General features: G+C 46.1%; 1 protein-coding gene across 2 annotated transcripts in view; it reads left to right on the top strand.

The window, feature by feature from the left end:
• The window catches only part of RANBP10 (RAN binding protein 10), an 85,930-nt gene that overhangs the window by 17,327 nt on the left and 44,430 nt on the right, over positions 1-24,173 (top strand). For both annotated transcript variants that reach the window (XM_075434261.1, XM_075434262.1), the window contains exon 3: positions 5,271-5,323. In XM_075434261.1, the coding sequence (XP_075290376.1) occupies positions 5,271-5,323 (53 nt within the window). The remainder of the gene's footprint in view (positions 1-5,270; positions 5,324-24,173) is intronic.

Below are 24,173 nucleotides of genomic sequence, written 5' to 3' on the forward strand. Positions count from 1 at the left end.
ACTTTTCTGGGGCCTTCTTCCAGCGTATGGTCATGCTCATGGTTAAGATCTTTTTAGTAATATCCAGTTGAAGTTCTCTTGTTACAACTTTGATCCCTCCTTTGTCCTCTGTTCTTAAGACTGAATAAACATTTCCCTCGGCATCTCCTTATCCATCACGTGGGTTGAGACCCCCTTGGTGGCCTCTACTGCACTCACTTCAGTTTGTAACTCTTCGTCGTGTTGGAGAGGCTCAGACTGGATACGATGCTCGAACTGGAGATGATGCTCAAACTGGCTATGATTCTCCGACTGGTTATGATGCTCAAACTGGCTACGATGCTCAGAGGTGCTCAGCAGAGGGGAGGAGATCCCTTCCCTTGACATGCTGGTTGCATTCATGCTGATGCAGCCCAGGATGCGGTTGGTGGGAGTAGTTCTCTTTACTATACTTCTTCATCATGCCGGTCTTTCCACCTTCCCCCTTTCTCTCCCCCCTTTTTCTTGGCTTTCCCGAGTCTCCTTTTCAGGTCACAGGTATTTGTTCTGAGCCTGTAGTGTGATATCTTTACCTCATCTCTGTCTTCCTGGAAGCATTGTTCTTATCCTTGATCTCTTATAATTTAAACCAGTTACTAGTCTATGAGGTGACTTTCTTTTTGTACCAAGATAATTTCTTTAAGATCTTTTGGTGAAGGACCTTATTGAAATATCTCCGTGTTCGGGCAGTGGTAATTTGCCTGTGGTGCTCCAAGGTCTTTCCATGTCCTTTTCGCAGCAGTTGTTTGTGCTGGAGGGTGGGGGTGTTCTACAGACCGTATTTTCTCTCATAATGGGGAATTGGAGATGAGCAATTGATCTCTGTTCTTAAAAAGCAAAACCATTTCACTGATACAGAAGATTAGAATAGCGACTGGCTGCTGTTGCCGTAGCTGGTAACTGCCGTGGTGCTGTCCTTCACATCTCAGCTCAGGTGTGTTTCAAAGGAGTTCCAGGCCGAAGGGAACCGAGGTCTGCCCCTCTGGACTCAGTGGAACGAATATGCTAGCAGTTATGGCATCCCTTCTCAGAGGAAACTTCTGTTTTCGGTTTGTTAGTTACTGAGGAGTAGATAGTCTAGAGAATAGGTTCTGTCATCCTTATAAGCTTCTACAGGTTTAGGTTTTGGGGTGAATGCCCCGAAGTCTTGCCTTGTCTCTGCCCAGTGCACGTATCTTTTGAAGCAATGCTGGTCTTCACCATTGAGCTTTCTACTTTACGATGTACTGCAGTCTATGCAGGGCTTAGTTTGGTACAGATCCTTCCCACTCCACTCCTTCGTTACATCTTGCCTGGCTGCTCTGCGGCGTGTGGCAGCGGGAACCTCTGGGCTGTCTTCTGTCAGGCTGTATCTTGGCAGCCTCTAGTCCCTCCTTGCCTGGGCAGATCCCCACTGACCTCTGGTTGACAGCTCCCGCAGGGCAGGCGAGGCAATCCCAGTTTGTGCTGGGGCAGCTGGTTAGCCTGTGGTAGGCAAGCTGGTGCCCTTGAGGTCCTGCCATCATGGCCAAGCAGGATGGGCAGGATTATCTCCAGGGTGGGGCCAGTCAGACCTGAAAGCTGAGGGCTGCTGTCTGCGGGAGGTGTCAGTTCACCCATGTCCTGGGGCTTGGTGCAGTCCAAAATACATTTGGACATTTGCGGGCGTTTCTGTGGGCATTGTGTCCAAGCTGGATTGCGCTGTCCTGTCTCAACAAGCAGAGCACCTTGACCTCTCCTGTGTGTAGACAGGCTACCGGCTTTTAGTATTTCTGCAGAGAAGATCCAATTTGCTACATAAGAATGTATATCCCAGGTATTTTGGAAACCCTTGCAAATCGCTTCTTATTCTTCTACATGAGAAGTAGGAAATCCAGCCAAATGTCCTGGAGTCTGTCCTCTGTGACTGGAGCGGTTCCGATATAAACTTGTTTGCCCTAAACACCATCAGGAGCTTAAAATCTTCTGCTCCTGAACTGGCTGCTGCCAAAGCATCTTTTGGGTGTTTTTCTAGGTTCAGTGATCCTCTTGCTGTTTGCTTTATCAAACACTAACACTTTCCTGGTGCTTGTGTAGTTACACAGTTTGTACATGGTGAGAGCTGAAGGACCTGGGCTGGCCTTTTGTGGTTGTTGGCTGTTACACTGACATAGCCCTGTTTGTCAGCAATCACCCCAAGAAACTTTGAACTTGAAGAGCCCTAGTCTAGCCCCAGGAAAACACTGAGCTGAGTGAAGGGAAGGTACGAGTCCAGCAGTAGGTTCTCCGTATCGTGATCATTTTCCTCTGAAGATAACCCTAAGAGGCCAGGGGCCAGCTAAAAGGAAACGGTGGCCTGCAGGATGGTTAGTGATGCACTGATCGGGCGTGTAGATAACTGGGTTTGTGACCCCAGGGACAATGGCTTCGTGGCTTGGCTGGCAGGCATGAAGTACACAGCTCTCCCTAGGCGCCTGAACATTGTACCTGTTGCTGAGCATCAGGTGGTAGTTGTGATCCCTGAGGTGCTGAAGGCATAGGGAAGAGCGGAAAAGGTTCTGTATGTAAAACTTCGAATGATTACATAGAAAGCTGAAAAGCAGGAGGTCTGCTGTGGCAGTCTCCAGCATGCTCTTCCCCACCTTTGCCCTGTTCTGTGCTTTACCCAGCATCAGCAAGAGAGGTGAGGAGGAAGAGTCCTGGTGTGTTGCTGAGGAATTGGTCTGAAGAGGAGGAGTTCAGATCCTGTGGAAGCCAGGATACTACTGAAATAGAGTGTGTTTGTTTTTAAAGAAGGGTCTGACTTCATTTGAAGCACTGTAAAACTAGGTTTTGAGTATTTAAAATCTGGAAAGTCGTGATACCAAGATGTGAAGTGTGCAAGGACAAAGTTGGCCATATTTGTGAAGATATGATGCTATATATTAAAGAGATTATAGACTAAAGTTTGATAAACATACATCATAGATCTGTAAGGATTAAAAATCCTGTTTAAACAGGAAAAAAATAATTTACTACCATTCACATCCTGTTTCATTGGGGTGGCAGTGATGGCTGAATCACAGAATCATAGAATGGTTTGGGTTGGAATGGACCTTAAAGATCATCTGGTTCCATCTCCCTGCCATGAGCAGGGACATCTTCCACTAGACCGGGTTGCTCAGAGCTCCATTCAACCTGGCGTTGGGCACTGCCAGGGAGGGGCAGCCACAGCTTCTCTGGGCAACCGGGGCCACTGTTTCACCACCCTCAAAGACAAGGCTGAGACACAGAGAAGTCAAGGAGAAGAAACAGATGCTGCAAGAGACTTAACCCATGCTGCTCGAAGAAGTGTAACTTTGGGGTCCAATTCTGAAATAACAATTTTAGATGTGATTAATGTTTTATTGAGCAGGTGACTGGGGAGGCCGCAGGAAGAAAGCTGCGTGTCCTGTGAGAGAGCAGCAGGATGCTGCCTGCAGCCTCTTTGCATTTATACCTTTACATGAACAAGAGCCCAAAGGTAACTGTTCATTTCAAAATGCAGTAACCTAAAAATACGGAAGCATGTTAAAAACCAAACTGAGCAGGGCAGCTGTTTCTGTGGTTCCAGGGGATGGATATTAAAAGAATTACAGAAATAGAACAAACAAAATGAGTACGTGCGTAAATACTGCAGCGAGGAAGAGCAGCCTGTGTGAAGGCTGGCCGTGCCTTGCAGTCCTGTGGAACGCAGATGGAGATAAGGATCGGTCCGCCTGGATTTGCAAGAGCCAGTTGGCTAGGTCCCGTCCCAGAAATTCATGGGGAAGGCGAAGGAAACGTGGGATAAAATGAAGGTTCTGTCGTGGCTGGGTGATGGGTTAGAGGGTCGCGGACTGGTAGGAGAGGCGGCAGAGGAATGAGTGGCCCGTGTGCGCGTGGTGTGCCCCCTCTCCTCCCTGCAGCCGAGAGTGTTCACTGATGGATTTCTGTGGGCATGTGTACTAAGCCTATGATACTAACTACATTAATGAATGACCTGGAAGTGAAATTAATTGTCAGACGGTATTTTTTGCTGATGATATGAAGCTAACTGGAGTTCTAAAATCAAGGGCTGACGATGAAGAACTGTAGAACGGTCTGGGAGTACTGGGTGACTGGATGATAAAAGGAAAGATGCCATTCAGGCTGGATAGATGTAAAATGATTCTTATGGGGGGAGAATAAACGTTCCAAACTTGGCACAAGAAATGGTCTCTGGGCTGTCTCTTACAGGGCAGGGACAAGTTCTTTGTGTCCTAGTTCCATGGAAAAACCAGCTCAGTTCGCATCTGCAGACAAAAAACAAATGGAATAATAGAGACCAGGAGGGTGAGGAATAGAAACCAAGGAGAACATCATTGTAGGTGTGTTTGTGTTATGAGTGATGTTTGTGGTTCTGGTTTCCCCCAACTTCGCAAAAGAAGTAACAGAACTGGAAGGGTAGCAAGAGTATTAAGAGGTATAGATGAGTTTCCCTAAGAAGAGCAACCGAGTAGGCTGCAAGTAGTCAGCCTTGAGAAGAGACCATAGGGGAGTGGGTTATGAATGAGGACTTTAAAATCCTTGAGAAAGTTAACAGAGAAATATTATTCCTCTCTCATCCGATTCTGAAAATGCAAGTACCAAGCAGAACTAGCTTGGACAGTTGTTGAATGGTGGAGCTGCAGACTGTTGACAGTTCAAAGAGCTTACAACGCTTCAGAAGGCAGTCAGATTGATGGGGAAAATCAGTTGGGGTGTGGAATACCGAAGCACCACCTTTTGCTTAGGAAATTCTGTAAATGTATGTCAGACAATCAAAGAATATTCTTGGAAAGTACACCTGTTTGCTCTGTCCCGTGTATCCACTCCCAGCTATTCCTGGAGACAATACATTAGGCTAGAGATTTGTTCTCATACCTGCCCTTATGGATTTTTTACTCTCTCATTAATCACCTCTATAAATAGGATTTTTCTGATACATGGGGAACCACATCACCTCCACACCCCACCCCCCCCAAGTCAGAAATCTAATTACTGATTGTTTTCCAGTCCTTTTCGTAGCAATTGAGAGCTAAAGAGTAGCTGTAGTTGTGTATCGGAAGGCTCTGTCAGTCGCTAAAGCAGACTATAATTTTTATCTTGGATTCAAGAGAAGACTGCAAAAGTAATGGGAAATCTTCAGTGATTTCAACGTTCTTACCTTAAATAATTTGTGGATTGTTTGTTTTATTGCTGTATTTCTGCTGCAGGAAATCTGATGAATTTGCCATTCTGTACTTGACTGATAACTTTATTTGGTTTTTTTGAAGGTACATGGGAATAGGACTTTCTGCTCAAGGGGTCAACATGAACAGGCTTCCTGGTGAGTCACTGCTAAGATTTGACTTGGCTTACAGTCTCTGTTAAATTTGCGTTTGAAATGCAGATTTTAATTTATGTGTATGAATTGGTGAATGTGTGTTTCTATTAATAAAATGTCATGACTGTAAGTGTCTTGCATCTGGAAGTTTCAGATGATGGAGTGTTACGATAAGCTGAGTTACTAGTATTGTGAATGTAGCCATGATGATTTTAGGCGATAATAGAAATTAATATTAAACTAATGAGTAATGAGCTTTCAGACATGCAATCTCTTCTTTGTGTCTGGAAAAACAAGTGGCAAAATAATTTGACATTTAATCTGTATATCCCACTTGACAAATTTACATGAAAGAATCTGAAGATGACAGGAAAACTGGCGTGTCATATTGTCTCTCTTCTTTCCCTCATCCCACCAAAAAACTAGAAAAATGTGATAGGAGTGGTATTTCCGGTTAATATTGTTGCTTCCTTTGGTTGAAATGTTTGTTTTTAGGTTAGCCTCTAAGCTGGTTAAGTAGCTTCTTTTTAAGAATAAATAATCGGTAATCTTTCTTTAACAATATCCAATTTATTAGGTAAAATTAGAATTAATCTGGATGTGGATCAACATAGTGACTTCTTAGCAGGAATTTTTTCAGCTGGGTTTGAAACTAGAAGTTATCTGTGTTTGGTAGAAGGTGAATGTTCTTCAGGTGCCAGAATGAATGGCAGTTGGCTCCCGGTGGTGGTGGGGGAGCTTTTTTTGGTCTTGAGTGTGATTTACTTCTGGTGGAGTTGCTTTAAAGCTGTATTGTGTGTTCAACACTTATTACGCATCGTGATATTTCTGAAGTATCCTAGCAAAAGGAAGAGCTTCCGCAGCGTTTGCACTGAGACCATTGTGAGTTCACTTCGCAGTGAGTATTTTGCTTTTGTCTTCACTGGCACCTGCGTATGCAGAGCGCGGAACATGCTCGGGTTTTGCCTTATAACCACCAACTGAAAATGTTGCAGCATCAGTGCAAAATCCCTCACTATTCTGTTAGCAAAATACGTGATTCTGCAGCTCTGTTATAATTTTGTGAAATGTAGATTTCTAGAGCTGTGTTTCTGAAATTCTGCAAAGACTGCAGGTGGAGTCTCAGCAAGGAGACCAGAAGGAGACTGACAGCCCAGGTCCTTGGATGATTTCAGGAAATAGCCAGCATTCTGGTGCCCGCTCTTCTTGCTGTAAATCTGCTGCTGAATTTTGCAGTGGAACAGCCGCCTTGCCTTGTAACTGTAGAGAAACATGGAGATCTTGGTTTGCGTGAGGGAGCATGTGGGACCTTTTGCATTGACAAAGAAGAAATTTGGACTAGTAGGCTAATTAGTTAATGAGGTCAATTAAAATTTCATCAGTGAATCAGTAAGCATTGTTTTAGTGACAAATGGCAGCGCAGCAGGGGGGCCATTCCTATATCACAACCGTGGTTAAGTTGCAGGCAGACTTTCCAGGCACCCTTGGATCATGTCGGATCGATCTGGAGAGCTGTCTTCTGGCTGCTGTCAGACGTGAGTACTAAGACCTGTTGGTCTGGCTGGGTACAACCTTCCTCCCATCTGTTTTTCTCTGGTAATTTCAGACCTGCCCAGAGAGCTTGTGGAACCTCTCTGGCTTTGGAGATATTTAGGACTCAGCTGGATATGGCCTTGACCAACCTGGACCCCCTCTGAGTAGGGTTTGGACGAGGTGACTTCAGGAGGTCCTTCCCTTCCTCAGTTATTCTGCACTTCTATGATAACTCTGGTTTTGGGAGGATGGTTTCGGTGACACCCGTGTTTTAAAGAACTTGCATCTTGCTGCAAACTGTATTTGTTAGTAACTGTTATGACAGCAGCAGCGTGTACATGTTGGAGGGAGAATTAAGGGCACAGCTCTTTATCCACTCGGAACTAGGCCAGGGAAGGAGGAAGGCAGGACACTGCTAGTTTTCTCAAGTGGTACTTGGTTGCAGAAGGGTAGGGAATGTCTAGATCAAGATGATCTGGTGCCAACAGGTATAGAAGTATCAGTTTTCAGACTCCTCTCTGCACTTCCTCTCCCCCCAATCCTCCCGACCCACATGGGTTGCGTGCATGAAGCATGAGTCTAGTCCCATCATCTCTTCCCAGGGTTGACGTGCTTGGCTGTTTGGAAGAGGAGTTGTTTGGCCATTAAGGGAGCATGTTCTGCTCGAGAAATGCTCTCTGGCTTGTGGGATGGAAGGATGGGTGGGATTGTCTTGTAGACTTGGCTGTAGACTGCTGGTTGGATTATGCTTAACCTGGGATTCTCCTGGGATTAGAACACAGATACACATATCATGGTTGAATACTGACCTGAGATGATGTGTGCTGAATTGCATAGCTGTGCTGTCCTGAGATTGAACAGCCAGCGTAATTTCTTTTTTTTTTTTTTCCTCTTTAGAGGCTAAAAATTAGCCAAACCGCTTCTGATAAATGGCTTTAAAGCCAAAGAGCTACATGGGCAGTAGTTCGTGGCCAGTTTGAATCAAAGTGCCTGGATACTACTGTTAATTCTAGAGTGTATGTGGCAAATGTGGAATTCTTTTCTCTCAGTGAAATAAAACATAAAGTGAACTTGAGACTTCACATAGTGCTTATTTAGCAATGAATTGTACAAATTTGGCCCTGTGAACCTATTGTTTGTTCGATCACATGCAGATAATGCTGCCGAGAGTGATTCTACAGACATAGTTAGGTCGATCTGCCATCATCTGTGTAAAATGAACTGCATGGCTGTGTATCACAGCTCAGTAATTATCTTCCTGGCTTTTGGATCATGAGTCTGATTTATTTTTTATAGTATATTGCTCAAGTAACTGAAGTGAGGAACAGGCATCAGGCTCACCCGTTACATGTCCTTCGCAGCACGGAGTAAGCGAGAGCTCGCAAAGAAGTGACAGACTTTGGAGTCTTGACTTGGCTTCATGTCGAAGTGTAATTTTAACTTTCTGTGACCTGAAGCCCTGCCAGATTTGTCTCCTTAGACCCTTCCTAAGTCACTTCTTCTTTCACAGGTCCATTTTCGCTCAGTGTGCTGGCAGGGCATTATGTGACCCACTACGAGTAGTGGTTTGGGAGCCCAAAGCCTGGCATGGGAGCCAAAGTTGGTCCCTTCCTTGTTCCTGCTGTCAGTGGGGACCCTCGGCACCCCGTCAGCCCTAATTCAAAGAAAATCTTGCTGCTGGGTTCTGTCTCAAAATCCTTTGCCCCTCCCCGAGAACAAACGCTTTGGCCATATCCAGTTCCAAGCCAGGGCATTTGTGCTTTATGCCAAATTTATTTTGGCTCCAGCAGAGCTGGGTGCTGATGGGGGTAGCGCTGAGCTTTTGCTGAGGGCTGGCAGCGTGGCTGGAGCAACCTGGGCGTTTCCTTAAACTACCCCTCTGCGTTGTGAACAGAGACTGCTTTTAAAAGGAGCCTGCTCTGCACTGTTCGCCTCAAAGGGTCTGTGGGCTGGGCTTTGAAACTCAATTAGCAGGTCTGAATTAGCAGGTCTATTGTGGGATTTTTATTGAAGTGCCATCTTTTTTGACCCTGACATCTCTTGATGATTTTTTAATTTATTATTTTTTCAATTTTTGAAAGACATTTAGAACACTTATTAGTAAACATTCTGCTTTTAACTAGTGGCTTTTGTTGAAATGTCTGCGTGCTTCTTTCCCCAGATACAACGTTTTTTCAAGTGTGCTCAGCATTTTGGTATCTGAGGATGAAATTACATGTTACAGCTAAACTGGTCCAACTCTCAGTCATCAAAGGAGAGAAACCTGAGCCTTCCTCCCGCGAGCTACAGCTGCCTGGTCCCTCCTCTTCCCTTGTGCGAGGCCCTGGCTCTGGCGCGCTTGTCAGCTCCCTGCTTCTGGCAGGAGCCTGCCTGCTTCTCTGCTGTGTTTGGGTGGTGGCAGATGGGTTCCTTCAGAACTCGTGGAGCAAGCCTCTTATCTTTGTATCCTGAATGTAACATTGGAAATGTCCTTCTTTTAATTATTTAGCCCTCAGTCCAGGAATTTTTTTCTGAGCCCAGCTGAAAATGCGTTGGCGCTTTGCTGCAGGTTTCACCTAACCTTCATCAAATGGAGAAGGTGGGTGTTCCTGCCTGTAACATGGATGACGTGCACGCTGGAGATTATTCTCCCCTGCACGTGGTGTTCTGCATTGGTTCAAGTCCTTTGTGCTGTTGTGAGATGTTGTTTCACTTGTTCTGGCTCTCTGAGGGTAACCCAGCAGGAAGGTGGCAGCCAGGCAGAGAGGGAAGGAGGGTTGGTTCTCTACGGTAGCAGCAAGGTCGTGGTGGTTCAGGGTAAGATGTTGTGAAACCGTACCCTTAGGCATACCCTGCTTCAGCTTCTGAAATGGTGTAGATAGAATCTAGCCAATCGCTTTTTGAGACTCTAAACACCCTCTGGTTAATAACTGACTTGCCTTGCTATGCAGCGTTGCACATGTTAAAGGGAGTGCCCACTTTCACTCACCATTGCTTTGCTTTATGAAACTTTATTTATTTTTTCAACTTACTTTTCAAATGAAAAGATGCTGCTTGGCTTGTTCACTGTCTGCCTGCTTCAAACTGCCTGTTAAAAGAACAAGCTTTCAAATTCAAGAATGTTTTATAGACTTGAATTAGAGTGCAGCCAGATAAACCAGCAGAATTTGGTGTGCAGAAACTTGCTTCATATTGGGGTTTGGCTTCTGGGACTGTAATGCCTTAAGCTAGGTCAGCAAACCCAGAAACAGTTTGTCCAGCTGTTCTGTGTCTTTGTTTAGCAATGGGTCCTTGTGAGTGATCTGTTTTTGTAGATGTGTAGATAAAATAAAAATGAGCATGGGGAATTAAGACTTCCCATGCTCCCCTCCTCAGTGAAAGCCATCCGTCCTCCTCCGTAAGCCACCAACGTGATGAATGGGCTTTCCATTTTAGCTTTGTTTGGAGCTCCCTTCCTTTGCTTTGCATTCTCCTCTTGCTAATAGGTTTCTGTTGACATTTATAGATAGATCTTTATTTTTCCTCAGCTTATCTTGCATGCTATCAGAGGAGATGCAAGCAGGGAGCAAGGCTGTTGAGGAATTTGTCTTCCTTCCTTTGAGAGGAAAAAGATGCTCACGGGGGTTTTTCAGGCAGGTGTGCTCCCTTCGAAGGGGGACCGGAGGCTGGATGGATGTTGTACTGTAGGAACCAGTGAGAAACTAAAGGAAATGAGCTTGTTCAGCCTGGAGAAGAAGAGGCTGAGGAGGGATCTAGTTGCGGCCTTTCACTGTCTGAAGGAGCTTGCAGAGAACATGGACCCAGACTCTTCTCAGAGGTGCACGGTACGAAGAAGAGAGGCAGTGGGCATCAGTTGCAACAAATACAGTTGTCATGGGAAATAAGATATTATTCCTCATCAGTGTTGGGGATGGATTACTAGAGAGGCTCTGTCCTCAGAGATTTTCTAACCTCAGCTGGACAGTACTCTAGGCAACCTGAGTTAACTCTTAAGTTAACCCTGTTAGGAGTGGGAAGTTTGGCTGAGACCTCCCGATGGTCCTTCTAGCCAGTTTAATTTTGATTTTGGTGTTTTTCTGTGATTGCCAGGGGATCTTTCTACTTCAAATGTGTTCAAAGAACTTCATTTCCATGTATCAGCTTCTGCTTTGGGTTGTTGCTTGCTGTGAATCCAATCACAAATAAAGGACCTGTGCTAAAGGACTTAATCCCAGTGGTAAATGTAATAAGTGTAGAAAATGAGACCTCATCAAACCATCTGATGTGAAGCTAATTCAGTTATGCATCAGTTCTGCCTGACAGGTGTGTGTGTCTAAACCAGTCTTTCATTATCTTTCTGGCAACTTCTTCCAACGCTGTCCTTGTGTTGGAAATTCTTCCTGATGGCTACTCTGAACATCCCATGTAGTCTAAGCCCAGTACTCTTGGATCTTGTGGAGAGGAGAATAATTAATTTCTTTCCGCTTTGTACCTGCACACAGCAAGACCTCTGTCGATGGTTTGTGGTCTTCTCTCTAGACCAAACTTCTCTGGCTCTTTATCTTGTCCCTGTTTGTCGTCTTTTCTTGATTTGTGACAACTCTTGGTCACCTTTTTTGAACTCTGTCCAGTGGATGCATCACAAGCACCAGTGTCTTACTCCCTATAGTAAAAGAAAACATTAAAATTCAGACCAAGTCCAGGAAGCTGCTCTTATCCCACGCTGCAGACAAGAGCAAGGGAAAATCCTTGTCAGGCTTTCACAATCTGTAAGGCTTAAGCAGAAAGGGGAGGGGAGAAGCTAGATGGTTAACTGTGAAAAGAAGGGCCTTCCCCCTCGGCTTGAAGTATGGAATTAGATATAGGCACAATATGTGGCGAACAAATAGTGATTCAGTCTGCTTTCAAGTCCTCCTGGCTATATCTGCATTTTGGACACCCAGCTTGATTTTTCCATCTTTAAAAGCAATTTCTATTAAGGTTGTTTGACTATTTATGCAGCGGATCAAGCTCTGTCTTAAAATACCTTATGGTATTTGTCCTGCTGCAAAGCTCTTCCAGAATTGTCCTTAAAAATAGCTGACCAAACTGGCACACGGGATTTCCATGCGGTATCTTAGTAAAGTCCATACAGTGGTAGTTGCGCTTCCTTGTCTCTTCAGTAAATATACCTCAGATGTAGCTCTTCTACTCAGTTGGCTGTGTTCAGGGAATAGAACAAATTAAAGTTTTGCTTTTAGTTTAGATGTAATTTTAATTATGTAGTTTATCCTTACTGCAACTTGTTGACACATTAGGAAGGCAGATGGGTGGAAGAAAGGACAAGAAAGCCGTGGCAGTCCAGGCTGCTGACAATGTGGACTCCATGTGTCAAGGCTAAGTGAACAGACATCAGGCTATGGGCAAGCTGCCTTTTGTGCTTGGTGCACGTCGGGTTGAAATAATGGTTGATTCCTCTGGAGTGTGTGTGGAGCCTTGGAGCACCATGGAGAAACCTGAATTCTGTTCCTTCCCTCTCTTATTACCCCTAAAGAAGGCTAAATGCTGTAAAGAAGCATGGAGGCATTCAATTTGCCTACCCCTCGACCTGTGTTTTATTCTTAGTGTTGCTGTGGCTCTTCATGAAGAACTTGAGACCATTGAGGTTTCTAGTTAAACAGCTCAAATTATTCAGGGATGGCTGAAGGAAGCCTTGTCGTTTCTCAGGAGGGGTCCGAGTGCTTGCTTTTGCCTGATTGTTGCTTATAGTCCTCTTTGTTTTGCTTGTTTTCCTTGTGTTTTCTACTTGTGCGTGGTTGGGTCCTCTTCTGGACTTAGCACCAGGGAGTACTGTTTGGTAGAGTTTGGGGATAAAAATGGTTACTTGAGTAATTTAATCAAAGTGGTACCAGAACTTGGTTCAACATTTAATACTTTTAATGGCAATTTGAACCTGCTAGTGTTGCTTCTGCTATATTGGTAATGCTAACACCGTCTCTACCGTGTCCTGCTGGAGTTACTCGATGAAGAGGGAGTCTATAGCCCAACTCTGCTTGCCACTCCATGCTTTAACTTGTTCTCCTGCTAGGCGGAGGGAGATCTGACTTGTCAGGAGTTTTGTTTTACTTGTGCAGTAAGTATAAACCAGACTTAGTGGTACCCAGATCTTTGTTTTGCCATGTGATTTGCGTATAGATAACTGTAGTACCCGTAAGGAATTTCATAAAGGCATGACTTATTTAGTACCTGCATAAATTATAGAGGATGGTGATTCATTTTTGTATGTCAGGTTAAGGAAAATGTAGGGTTGATATTGATGGGGTTTTTGAAAAATAAATGATAAATAGGTGTGCATTCCCCCAAAGCTGCTTATGGAAACACCTGCAGGGCTTAGTTACACTTGCAGTCCTTGAGCTGGCTGTGCCCGTCGCTAGCCACAGCCTTGCTCATGCTGCTGGTAGCCTCTCATTTACCCAGCAAACCAGTTTGTGGGGCTGCGTGTGAACTGGATCGAGTAATTGGGTTAATGATAATGGGCGGGGGGCACTGCTTGATTTTGGGGTTGTCATTAACTGTGGCCCAGTTGTTTCAACCTGAAATACCTGTGTGATCAGCTCCTCTGTGAGACTTGAACGCGTGATCTGAGATTATTTTTAATAGAAACAACTATTACTGTCACCTAAGATGCTTGCTGAAAACCTTGATTAAACACTGAGTGTGCCTTCCAATTAAGTTATCCGCTGACCGTGGAGACTTTTTCTGATGGAGCTGGGGCATGCTGGGCTGGAGCTAGCTTGGCTGGCTGCATCTCTCTATTTTTTTTATCTCTCTCTGCCTTTTTTCAGGTTGTTTGAAGATGATGGCTGGATACCTTTGATTTTGGTGATTAGTCAGATGATATTGAGCTTGATTGGATTTTTTTTTTTTTCACTGAGCTTTGTTTCATCTAGCCACATAGTAATGCACTGAAAACAAATGTCAGTGAAAGCATATGCTTGTTTTGCTGTTACCTCTCTGTTACCTTATAGTCCAGGTGATCAAGGGACCAAAGGTTTGTGAAGCTGCTGAGCTCGGATGGGCTGTTAGCTGTTATGAGAAGGGCTACATGCTGGTGGTGGTAATGCCCAGGCTGTGGAAGGGTGTCATGAGGAAAACTCAGACATGGGTGGTGGAGGACCTTGGGGCGGACCTGCTGGAGAGCAGCTCTGCGGAGAGGGACCTGGGTGTCCTGGTGGACAACAGGTTGACCATGAGCCAGCAGTGTGCCCTGGCTGCCCAGAAGGCCAATCGGATCCTGGGATGCATTAGGAGGAGCGTGGCCAGCAGGTTAAGGGAGGTTTACCTCCCCCTCTACTCAGCCCTAGTGAGGCCCCATCTGGAGCACTGTGTCCAGTTCTGGGCTCCCCAGTTCAAGAAAGATGAGGAGCTACTGGAGAGAGTCCAGCGGAGGGCTACGAGGATGAGGAGGGGACTGGAGCATCTCTCCTACAAGGAAAGGCTGAGGGAGCTGGACTTGTTCAGCCTGGAGAAGAGAAGGCTGAGAAGGGACCTTAGAAATGCCCACAAATATCTGCAGGGTGGGTGTTAGGAGGACAGGGCCAGACTCACTCCAGTGGTGCCCAGTGACAGGACAAGGGGCAACAGGCACAAACTGAAGCAGAGGAAGTTCCGTCTGAACCCGAGGAAGAATTTCTTCCCTCTGAGGGTGACAGAGCCCTGGCCCAGGCTGCCCAGGGAGGTTGTGGAGTCTCCTTCTCTGGAGATATTCAAGACCCGCCTGGAAGCGGTCCTGTGCAGCCTGCTCTGGGTGACCCTGCTTCGGCAGGGGGTTGGACTAGATGACCCACAGAGGTCCCTTCCAACCCCTACCATTCTGTGATTCTGTGAGGAGAATCCTACTTTGGGAAATTTCTGGGCCAAATGCCTTCTAGCTGTGTTGGACTTGTTGCTAAAGAGTCTGTGGTGTGCATGCCATGGTTATTAACGCCCTAGAGTGTGACGGATGAGAGGATCTCCAAATACCATGTGGGTGGTAGTTGGAGGAACTTACCTGAAATTAAAGGACAGTGCCTTCTCGCAATGACCATTGTTGTGGAGGAGTCCAGTGGTCTGAAGCAGAGGCCACCAGAAGCTCGTTCGCGATAAATTGAGGGGGATGCTGTTGATAACTCCAAAATACAGAGAGATGTGGAAGGCCAAAGCAGCGGGAGCCTCTGAGCCGTGGTGGCTGCAGGAGGGCTGCAGTCCCAGCACTGCTGTCTTTGCCTCCCTGCGCTGAGCAAACCTGCAGATGTATTTGAGCAAGACGCAGTGGAGCATCTAGGAAAGTGTCCTGTTGCTTAAACACCGGTTACTTGGGAGCAGCTAGCAGTGCCAAAAATCTGAGGTTCATTAGGAGCTGAGGGCTTAAAAGCAGCCTGAGAACTGCTCCCAAAAACTTCCTTTGGGTGGCCTTGTTCTTGCCAACTTAACTAGGTTTTGACCTGAAAATGTAATTTGTGTCTGTCTTCAACATCCTAAGACGTTATCGGTATGTTTAGAAATTGCAGAGTTTAGTGCTACGCAAGTGGAAGAAATGAGAACAAAGTGGGTCAGTGTGTTGGTTCAGCTGTGGAGCTAGGGAGCTAAAGAAATGGATAAAAAATTTGAGATTCTTATAATAAACCAAAAGGGTTTCCTATGAACTTAAGCTTTCACGTATTTTTAGTGTAAGAGTTTTTCCCATATGGAATCAATTTCATGTGTTCAGTGTATGTAAAGTTTCATCATAGGAAAGTAATCTGAGAAATACTAATTTTCTGTTTATTCTGGGCATCTCCAGTTCATATATATTGGGGTTTTTTACATCTTCACTCTAAATTCTGTGTGTATGTGGTGCCTGACCAAATTTGAAGTGCACTGTGGGTGCCATGCTGCGTCGATGTTGAAGAATCAAGATCTCAGAGTTCCGCTGGCATAACTTAACTCACCCTCATCTTGTTTTCTGTTCTTGCTTCTTCTCTCTGCAGATCAGTAAACACCCTTTAAAACGTTGTTCTTTCTTGAAATTGTATGGGTTTTTTTCTTAAAAAAAAGGTTCTGCGTATCTTTGTAAATCTTGTGTTTTATGATTGACCTGTCCACTACCAACTGAGGTCTGCCAAGCTCCGCTTCATTGCTCGGTTGTCTTCTCTTCATCCCACAGCAGCTTTCTTCCTTTCCGGTCAGTTTTCTCAGATCCTGCTCTGTGTGCTGAGGTCGCCTGAACTTGTATGAAAATTCCAGCTTGAATAATGAAATGGATTTAATGCATCTGGTGTGAATTCATTCATATCCCCTTTTCAGCTCCTAAAAGAACTGGAAGTTCATTGTTCCACATTCTTTCACTTATCAATAGGGACTTTCTCTCAAAGTCTGGATTTGCAAGATCTAAATTTTAAAGTTTAATTTTAAGTTAAAACTTACCAGTATGTGATTAAAAGAATGAACTGGGTGTACTGCATGTGGGTGCGTTGTGGTATGGGAGGGGTAGGTTGTGGGCTGAATTTGTGTACAAGGACAGCTGTGATGGTTTGGTTATAAAATACACGTGGAGTTATGTGAATTGATATTTTAGATTAGGTTGTGTTGTTAGGGTGTTTGGATAACCTGAATTCAGATCAGCTGTTCTTTTAAAACGTGTATATTCTCTTGAAATCAGTACTTTGCAAGATTTTTGGTCTTGAGGAGCGTAGCAGCATTTATCTTTCCTGCTGCTCCTTTGTCTGGGCAAGGTGGCTTGCGTGTGGCTGGCCTCGTCTGGGCAAAGCCTGGCAAAAGTGGTCAGCTCATGTCTTGTTTAGCCATGATCAGCGCTGGAATAAGAGCTTGCTATCTACAGTGCCTGCAGAAGGGCAGCTGGAGCGGCACGGAGGAGCCCGCCGGAGGAAGCTGGAGCTATCTCGTTGGGTGGATCCTTAGCCAACTTGCACTATGAACACACTGTGCGGGAATTGCAAGAAATGCACGGATCTGAGTGGTAGTTGATGTACTATTCCCTTTTTCTTCGCAACAGGTCTTGGGTTTTGGAGTTGTGGTGCTGAAGGGTGGCTTGTAGGATATGTAGTTCATAGCAGATGAACTCGCCCAGGTTTTGTAAGCTGTCAGGAATGAGCAGATGCTGAACTGGCAGTTACATTTGTACGCGGAAGCATGGGCAGTTTCTTTCTTTACCCCCATGGCTGCCAAAGCCTCCGTCCCCATGCGCTCCTGTGCTCTGCTCGTTAGGTGTGCCTCCCCTGACGAGGTTATCTTGCACATAGCTGGATACAACTTGTTTAGGTGGGACATGTTGTGAAACATGAGCCTCGTGCTAAGAGGTGATACTGGGTGAGCTGGCATGGCACGGAGGAGTCGGACAGATATCTGAAGTACACGGAGTGACACTAAAGAGTGACAGCAGAGCGGGGACAATCAGGTCCTCAAATGAGGTCAGACACAATGCTCCTCAAACGTGGCCAGACCTGACGCTCTTTATCAGCTGCATTCAGAGCTGGAGAGTAAGCAGACCAGCTCCTGAACCACGGAAATGGAGTGAATAACCTTCTGAATTTAGGTTACATTCAATCTCATGTTTTATTTATGGCTATTTATCTGAAAATTAGGCTTGTACGAAGTAAAAGTTACTGCCTTTTTCCCCTTCAGACCCTCTTCGGTTCCCATGTGTGCTTAGATTGATTGTATGGATTGCCCTGTCTGCAACCAGAAGAACTGCTGCCAGCCCTTTGGTCAGGTTTTTAGGGAGCCGATATTTTTATTTTCTTTCTTTTTTTCCTTTGGTCTTTTTAATTAGACTAGCTTTTGGGCACACAGACTTCAGGTTTGAATGGAGGAGGCAGACCGAAAGCTGAGCTTTCAGTAACCGTGCTTCACCCTGGAATATTTGGAAAAGTGCTTAGCCACATCATTCAAGCTGAACAAAGCCACGAATCAGTATTTCAAGGCAGTAACCCTGGCCTGGGAAGATGAACCACAGAAAGTGGCTGTTAAGTGCTCAGGCATCAGTGTGGAAGAGATTCTTACTCAGGGGGTACTGCTGTCCTGTGGTCTTCCATGCCCTGGTTTCTCTGCCGTGACTCTTTTGGAAGTGGGCTGGCTCCTCGTAGAGGTTCTGTGCTCTTCCCTCACTCCGCGTGTTCCCAGAAACGTGTGATACGGGTACGCCAGAGCCTGCCTGTGCATGGAGCTTTCTGTCATCAGGCGGGTTCTGTTGGTTTTGTGCTGTGTGAAAACAGAGCTTGCAAAGCGGAGCGGAGACGATGTTCCATGCTGGGCTTTGTGATTTACCAATACCCCAGCTGCATCTCCGGCTGCAGCACAGATTATGGACAATCTAGGTAATCTTCGTGGCAGGTAGGAGTTGACTAGCAATTCAGACACAGCAAGTTAGCTGTCAACAAGAGTTACAATCAGCACTTCTTGTTTTTCAGATTCAAAAAAAAATTTCATTGTAGTGGCTGCACCTACTATTGAAGCCTTTCAGATAAAAGGTAACATCAACACAAAGCCAAATTTCACAACAGCTCAAACTGATGGATGGAAGCTATTTTTACTGGTGGATAAATATGATTCTCTTCAGAAAACCCTGTTGCTTTACCTTAATTGATGCAACAAGTATGTAAGGAACCTCAGTTTAGAATGGAGAAGGCCCTGTAGCAACCCCTGAACATCAGGAAATGGGCTGCTTCTGGAAGAGTTCTCTCTTACAAGGTCTTGTGCTTATATAAATGTTTTTTGTTTGTAGTTTTCTTACCTCATTAAATTCCATTTTGGGGATTGTTTTTAATAGTAGCTGGATACTAGTCCTCTGCGTTCTGTAGTGAGCTCTAACACTGCTGAGTCGCTTAACTGCTCTGCATCGGTGTCTCTGTAAAATGGCTTTTGCCCATTACCTTGCAAGATTTTTCTGAAGGTGGCTTAATACTTAATGAAGGTGTTCTTGCCCATCAGCTAAAAGCTGAGAAGTTGGCCTATAAATGAAAATGTGAATTACTTAGTATGATGAGATTTGAAGCCGTGTACGTGATGTATGTATATACATATATGTGTATGTGATGTATGTATACACATATATGTATATGTGTATGTATGAACAAGCTTTTGTATCCAACTTGTTCTTTGCCCCTGCCACTTAATAGATAAATGGCAAAACTCCTCATCTGACCTTTTTTTTAATCCCTGTCCTACATTGATTTGCACCCCTGCACTCTCCCCACCCCCTCCAGCATGGCGTGTCAGGGAATAGAACAGATGTAATAGCAGAGTGGTGACCTGATCGTGCTAGAGAGCTTTGTGAGCCTTGCGCTTGTAGGTCGAACTGGCCTGTTTTGTAGTTGTGCTGTAACTGTGTTGTGCTCTTTACGGGGCTAGAAATGCCTTGTAGCTTGGCTTGACCGCTCCAGTGTGGGGAAGACCAGAGCAGGTTCTGAGCCTGGCAGAAGATGACCCATCAAGCTTGTAAGTTAGGAGGGCTTGTCATCTTTATTCGTTCAAGGAGGTAGGATTTTTATCTTGATTACTGTATTCTGTGGTGAGGTGCGTGGTAAATAAAAGTGAAATGGATTCATTAACAAGTCTCTGGGGCAGGTGGAACAGACCGTTCCTGTTGACGGGGTATTCCCCATGTTGCAGCCATCCAGAGCCTTCTGGTTTTGTTTTTTTCTCTTTATAGTCAGTGGGTAGTGTCACTGCATATAATTAAGTGTAGACTGTGGTTTGGTGTTGTTCTGAAGCCTAGTTAACATGCAGTAGCTCTGAAATGGTAGGAGTTGCTGATCTGGTCTAAAAATCACCACGCCAGATCAATATTGTTAAAAAGGAAATTTTATAGTGTTACTTTCTGCTTGTAGTCTTCATGGTGGATCAGGCGATGCTTGTTAGCACCCATGTTCTACTGGATCTCCCAAACTCCTGCAGGCCTTTTTAGCTGTCTTTCTTGGAGTCTTTTTGATCTTTGGGTCACTGCATCCTTGTGATCATCCTTATTCAGCGCGATACTGCAAAGGCTGAGACCTGAGCACATCCAACCCCTACTCTGACAAGTTTGTCCTCTGTGCGGTGAAGTGGGTTTATTCTCTGTATGTGCATTGATCCTGCAGTGCAGTGTTTGGGCCCCTACTGCATTTCAACTCATTTTGCCACCTTGCAGGAGAAGTAGAAGCTGTTGTGAGAAAGAAGACACACGTAAAAATTGGGGTGTTACTAGCTAAGACTTCTTCATTTCCTGGTATCCATAGGTAAGTGGGGTTTGGGGACGGTTTTTTTTTCTTGACATTTTCAAGGCAGATGTCCAGGCCCTTGAAGCTCTGCCAGGAAGATGCTGTAATATGCTAAGCGCACTGGTCCCCGTCCTGTTCCTGTCCTGCAGCTGGTGGTGTGGCTGTACCTAGACAGCTATTCCATGCCAGGACCATGCCTCCCCTGTTCCCACCACCCTAAACCTATCGCATAGGTTGCTGTGGCCACTGAGCAGCTGTTTTTGTAGGCTGGATATTGAAATAGAAAGATGTGTTGCAACAGTAATAGTTGATTTGATTCTGAAGCATGGTTGATTGAAGAAAAACAAAGCTACCTCCTTCCTCTCACGCAAGCATCTGATGTTTGTGCAACTTCATACGATATGGCATAAAGGTGATAAAACTGAACTACAGCTGAGATGCTGCAGTACCGCAGGTGCTTCTTGGGGCAACAGGCGTTTTTTGACCAGGCTTTTAGCTTCTAAGGCTGTAGGAGCACAAGGATTTCCTCAGCCTGCTCATTGCTAGGGACAAAGATGTGTTATCACTGTCCTGGGCTGACGTACACCGAAGGCACATCCGCTGGCAGGCACAAGTCCGCTGCAGGATGGTAGAGAAGTCAGTAGCGGGTGGTTCTGCTTTTGCTGTGAGAACGGCTTCTTCCCCACATTTATTTTTGTCCTGTCCCCTCAGACACCAGTCCCTGCCTGGGACTGCTCTGCCCAGGACGTTGTAGAAGCAGCTCTGAACAGCAGCATCCTACTTCTCCCTGCCTCGTATCAGTCTGTTCCGCCTCTGTTTAATGTGCTGTCCCCTCCACTGACACGATGCCCTGCTGCGGCCAAAGCCCCGCAGCCGGTCGAGTGGCAGCAGGCTGCACAGTGTGTGGAAGCAGCCCTGTCTCCAGCCAGGACATGGTCCAGCCACACCTTGGGGCTCCATGCTGGGCTCCAACCTCAGCATCGCATTCCCTAGGCACCATATGAGTAAAGGTTGTACATCTGTTTCTGCTGGACTTCGGTTCAATAAACCTTATTAAATGGGTTTTGTTTGGTTTGTTTCAGTGTGTTGACACAAGTTCTTGTCCCTCTGCGACTGGTGTTCACACACTGCTTGTGGGAAGCTAGGGTGGCTGGCCAGAGGAGTGGGAAGAGGAATGTTGCAGGCAAAATATCGGACAAGAACAGGGAGGGGAGGGAAAGGTGAAGTGTTTCAAAAGGCAGGAGAGGGAAAGTAGATACAGGTAAAATCTGGAGAGGTGCAGACCCTGCAAAGAGCAGTCACCGGGGTCTGTCCTGAAGAATAAGCCTCCAGACTCTCCCAGGACTCAGGATACAGCAGACACAAACCCTGTTTACAAATCTTCAGAGTCTTTCTGAGGAACTTCAATCTCCTCGTCACATGGCCGCGGGCATACTGCACCAGCATTGCTCACTCCTGCAGGTTTTCCTGATCGCAGGCCAGGTTACCCCTGAGTTTGTTGGGAGCAAGGCCCTGCCCATTGCAACAGCTTCTGCGCCAGGTACTGATTGCCTTGAACGCATGGGCTGAGCCCCAGTGGAACATGAAATGTGCATGGGCAGGGAACGATCCACACGTCAGTGATAAAGTCCATCTATTTGCCATCATTTTAAGGCCAGCGAGTGGCAGAGCAGGAAGGGTCTGAGGTGTCAGGCTGTGACTTACTGGAATGACCATCTTTTCCACAATCGCTGGGCCTGGCACGTCGGTCCTTGGCCGTGCCATCGGAGGAGAGCTCAGCACAGATCCCTGTGAATATTGCCTTCCCCGTTCCCTTATGCCCATGGGCAAGTCCAGCATGTTTGAACTTTGGTGCATAGGGGGATGTCATCAGCTTGCTTCCTTCTCCATACTCTGCAGGAGGAGCAGCAGGCCAGCACAGGCGTAGTGAAAATGGTGCTCTTGGTAATTTCCATCAGGGCATCGTGCGTTGCATTGCCGACAGGCTGACGGGCCGCACGTCCGAGGTTGAGCAGCGCGTTCAGGTCTTGGTGTTCCTGGATGTGCGACGCAGCCACGATGCCAGTTTTACCCAGTGACTGCCAGAAGTTCTGTGTACGTTGCTGGTGTTCTTGAAATGGAAAGCTAAAATGCTGTGTTGTCTTTATGGTGCTGAGAGGTAGACGATGTCCCAGCCTTGGGGTGCAGCTTGCTGGTCGCTGCTCTGTGAGGCAGAGCCTGACCCCAGGTGCAGAAGTCAGGCCCATCGCAGGATCTGCCCAGAAAGTCAGGGCTGATGTTGAGTGAATGAGGTAGGGTTGGGCAGGGGTGATGTAGGATAGTTAGGGGTGCTAGTAGCATGCTGCATCTAACTCCAATGCTCGCTTAAGAATGAGCATTGGTGAGTTGATCGTGTAACTATGTCCTGAATTAACTCAAGTCTTTTCTGCCACGTGGTCTGGCGTTGCATAGTTCAGGCCTGTTTATCAAGCAGCAGCCGTGGAACTTGCTGTTCGTTTTCTTTCACTGTGCGTTGGGATCAAGATAGTTTGCCAAGAAGATCAACGTATCTGCTTTTCCTTGTTAGGAGGCCAAACAGAACTTTAGTTTGGTGCTGAACTTACAAAAATGTCCTCCCAAGCCCTGCTCGTGGGTTCTGTTTTTCTTTCTTCCTATTCTCTGATTGATTGTACAGTCCAAGCTATTCTGTGTCTGTCTGTTAATAAATGATTTATATTTTGGGTTTGAGGGTTGAGGTGTTCGGTTCAAAGGGATGTCATTTTAACCTGTTTTTGTTCCCTAGCTGCTGAGCTCCTGCCTGCAGAGTGGTTCTCCCTGTGTATTTGCATGTTCGCAGTGCACTTGCCTTCAAGACGAGCTGTGGTGAAGATGGGAGCCTCAGGAGGCCGGGTGTTGAGGCTCTGCTTTGAGCACTGCCTTGGGCCAGGTGGCCAAATCCTCTCTGCTCTCTGCCTGTCTCCCCTCTTTAAAACCGTTTTGTGCTTTTGAAGAGAGAATGGGGAAGGAAAAGGAAGGAAGAGGAGAACTGTGCTGGTAACTGGACCCTCCAGCCACTCGAGGTCACTAGGTTTTGGTCTATAAAGTACTGTCCTTTGGGGGTCCATCATCTATTTTTTATAAGAAAAAGACAAGCACATTCTCTGATCTTCTTGTCCAGATTTCTGAAATTTTACAAGGAATCTGCACTTGCATTTGAGAATTTTTAGACCAGGTCAGCTGCACGTAGGTGTGAAGCGTCCATTGCTCTAGACATCGGCTATCGCCAAGAGACTGAAATGGGATGTTACGTAAACCCCGCAGCCTTGCTGGAGTGAGTTACTGCTCCAAAACTGTTTGTGCATGGGTACTCCCAGGTTTTTGCCGAAGTGGCTGCCTGCGCCTCGCTCCCCGGGATGGCTGCTTGAGCTGCTGTGGGCTGCCGAGGGTGGTGATGTGGAAGGCGCTGGAGAGGAGCTGCGGGAGCGAGCTGAGGCCGAGGGCACTGGCGTGAGAGGACAGGCAAGCATCCACGCAGAGAGAGCAGCGATGCGTTCTGGAATGGTTACAATGGCTTCATGGAAACATCAGTTCAGTGGTAAAAAGGGTAATAAAGGGGAAAATGCTCGGATTAACTCGCAGAGGGCTAGGGAACAGTACAGAGAACAACTAGAGCCTGCTTCCCTTCTCCGCATCTCTAAAGCAATGCTGTAAATCCAGGAGGAGTTCGGATGGTGGTGGTCAGAAATGCAGGGAATAGCTGAATTAGCTAGGACTCATCAGTCTGGAAAAGAGATGATCGTGGGGCTTTTGTAGAGGTCCGTGTAATGGTGTATGTTCTGGAGAGACTGAATGCATGGTTTGCCATTGTCTCCAGCGCAAGAACTACAGGGTGTCCCATACAAGTGGTAGGAGGCCCGTTTTCACACGGGTTGCAGTTACGCTGTGCAGTTCCTGGTTGCACGATACAGTGGACGGTATGAATGTTTACATGCGCTTAAAGGAAGATTGGACGATTTAATGGAAGGCGAATCCTTTGAGGAGTGCTAAGTGAACGGAATGTCCGTCTGGCTCGGTGCATCTCTGTGCTGCCAGTGGTTGGAAGGCGATGATGCTGTTCAGTAAAAGCACAGTACAGCCGTGTCCTGTGCTTGTGCTGTCTCCCTTCCTGA

This window comes from Opisthocomus hoazin, chromosome 12, assembly GCF_030867145.1.
Source record: "Opisthocomus hoazin isolate bOpiHoa1 chromosome 12, bOpiHoa1.hap1, whole genome shotgun sequence".
In the NCBI taxonomy this organism is placed as follows: domain Eukaryota; kingdom Metazoa; phylum Chordata; class Aves; order Opisthocomiformes; family Opisthocomidae; genus Opisthocomus; species Opisthocomus hoazin.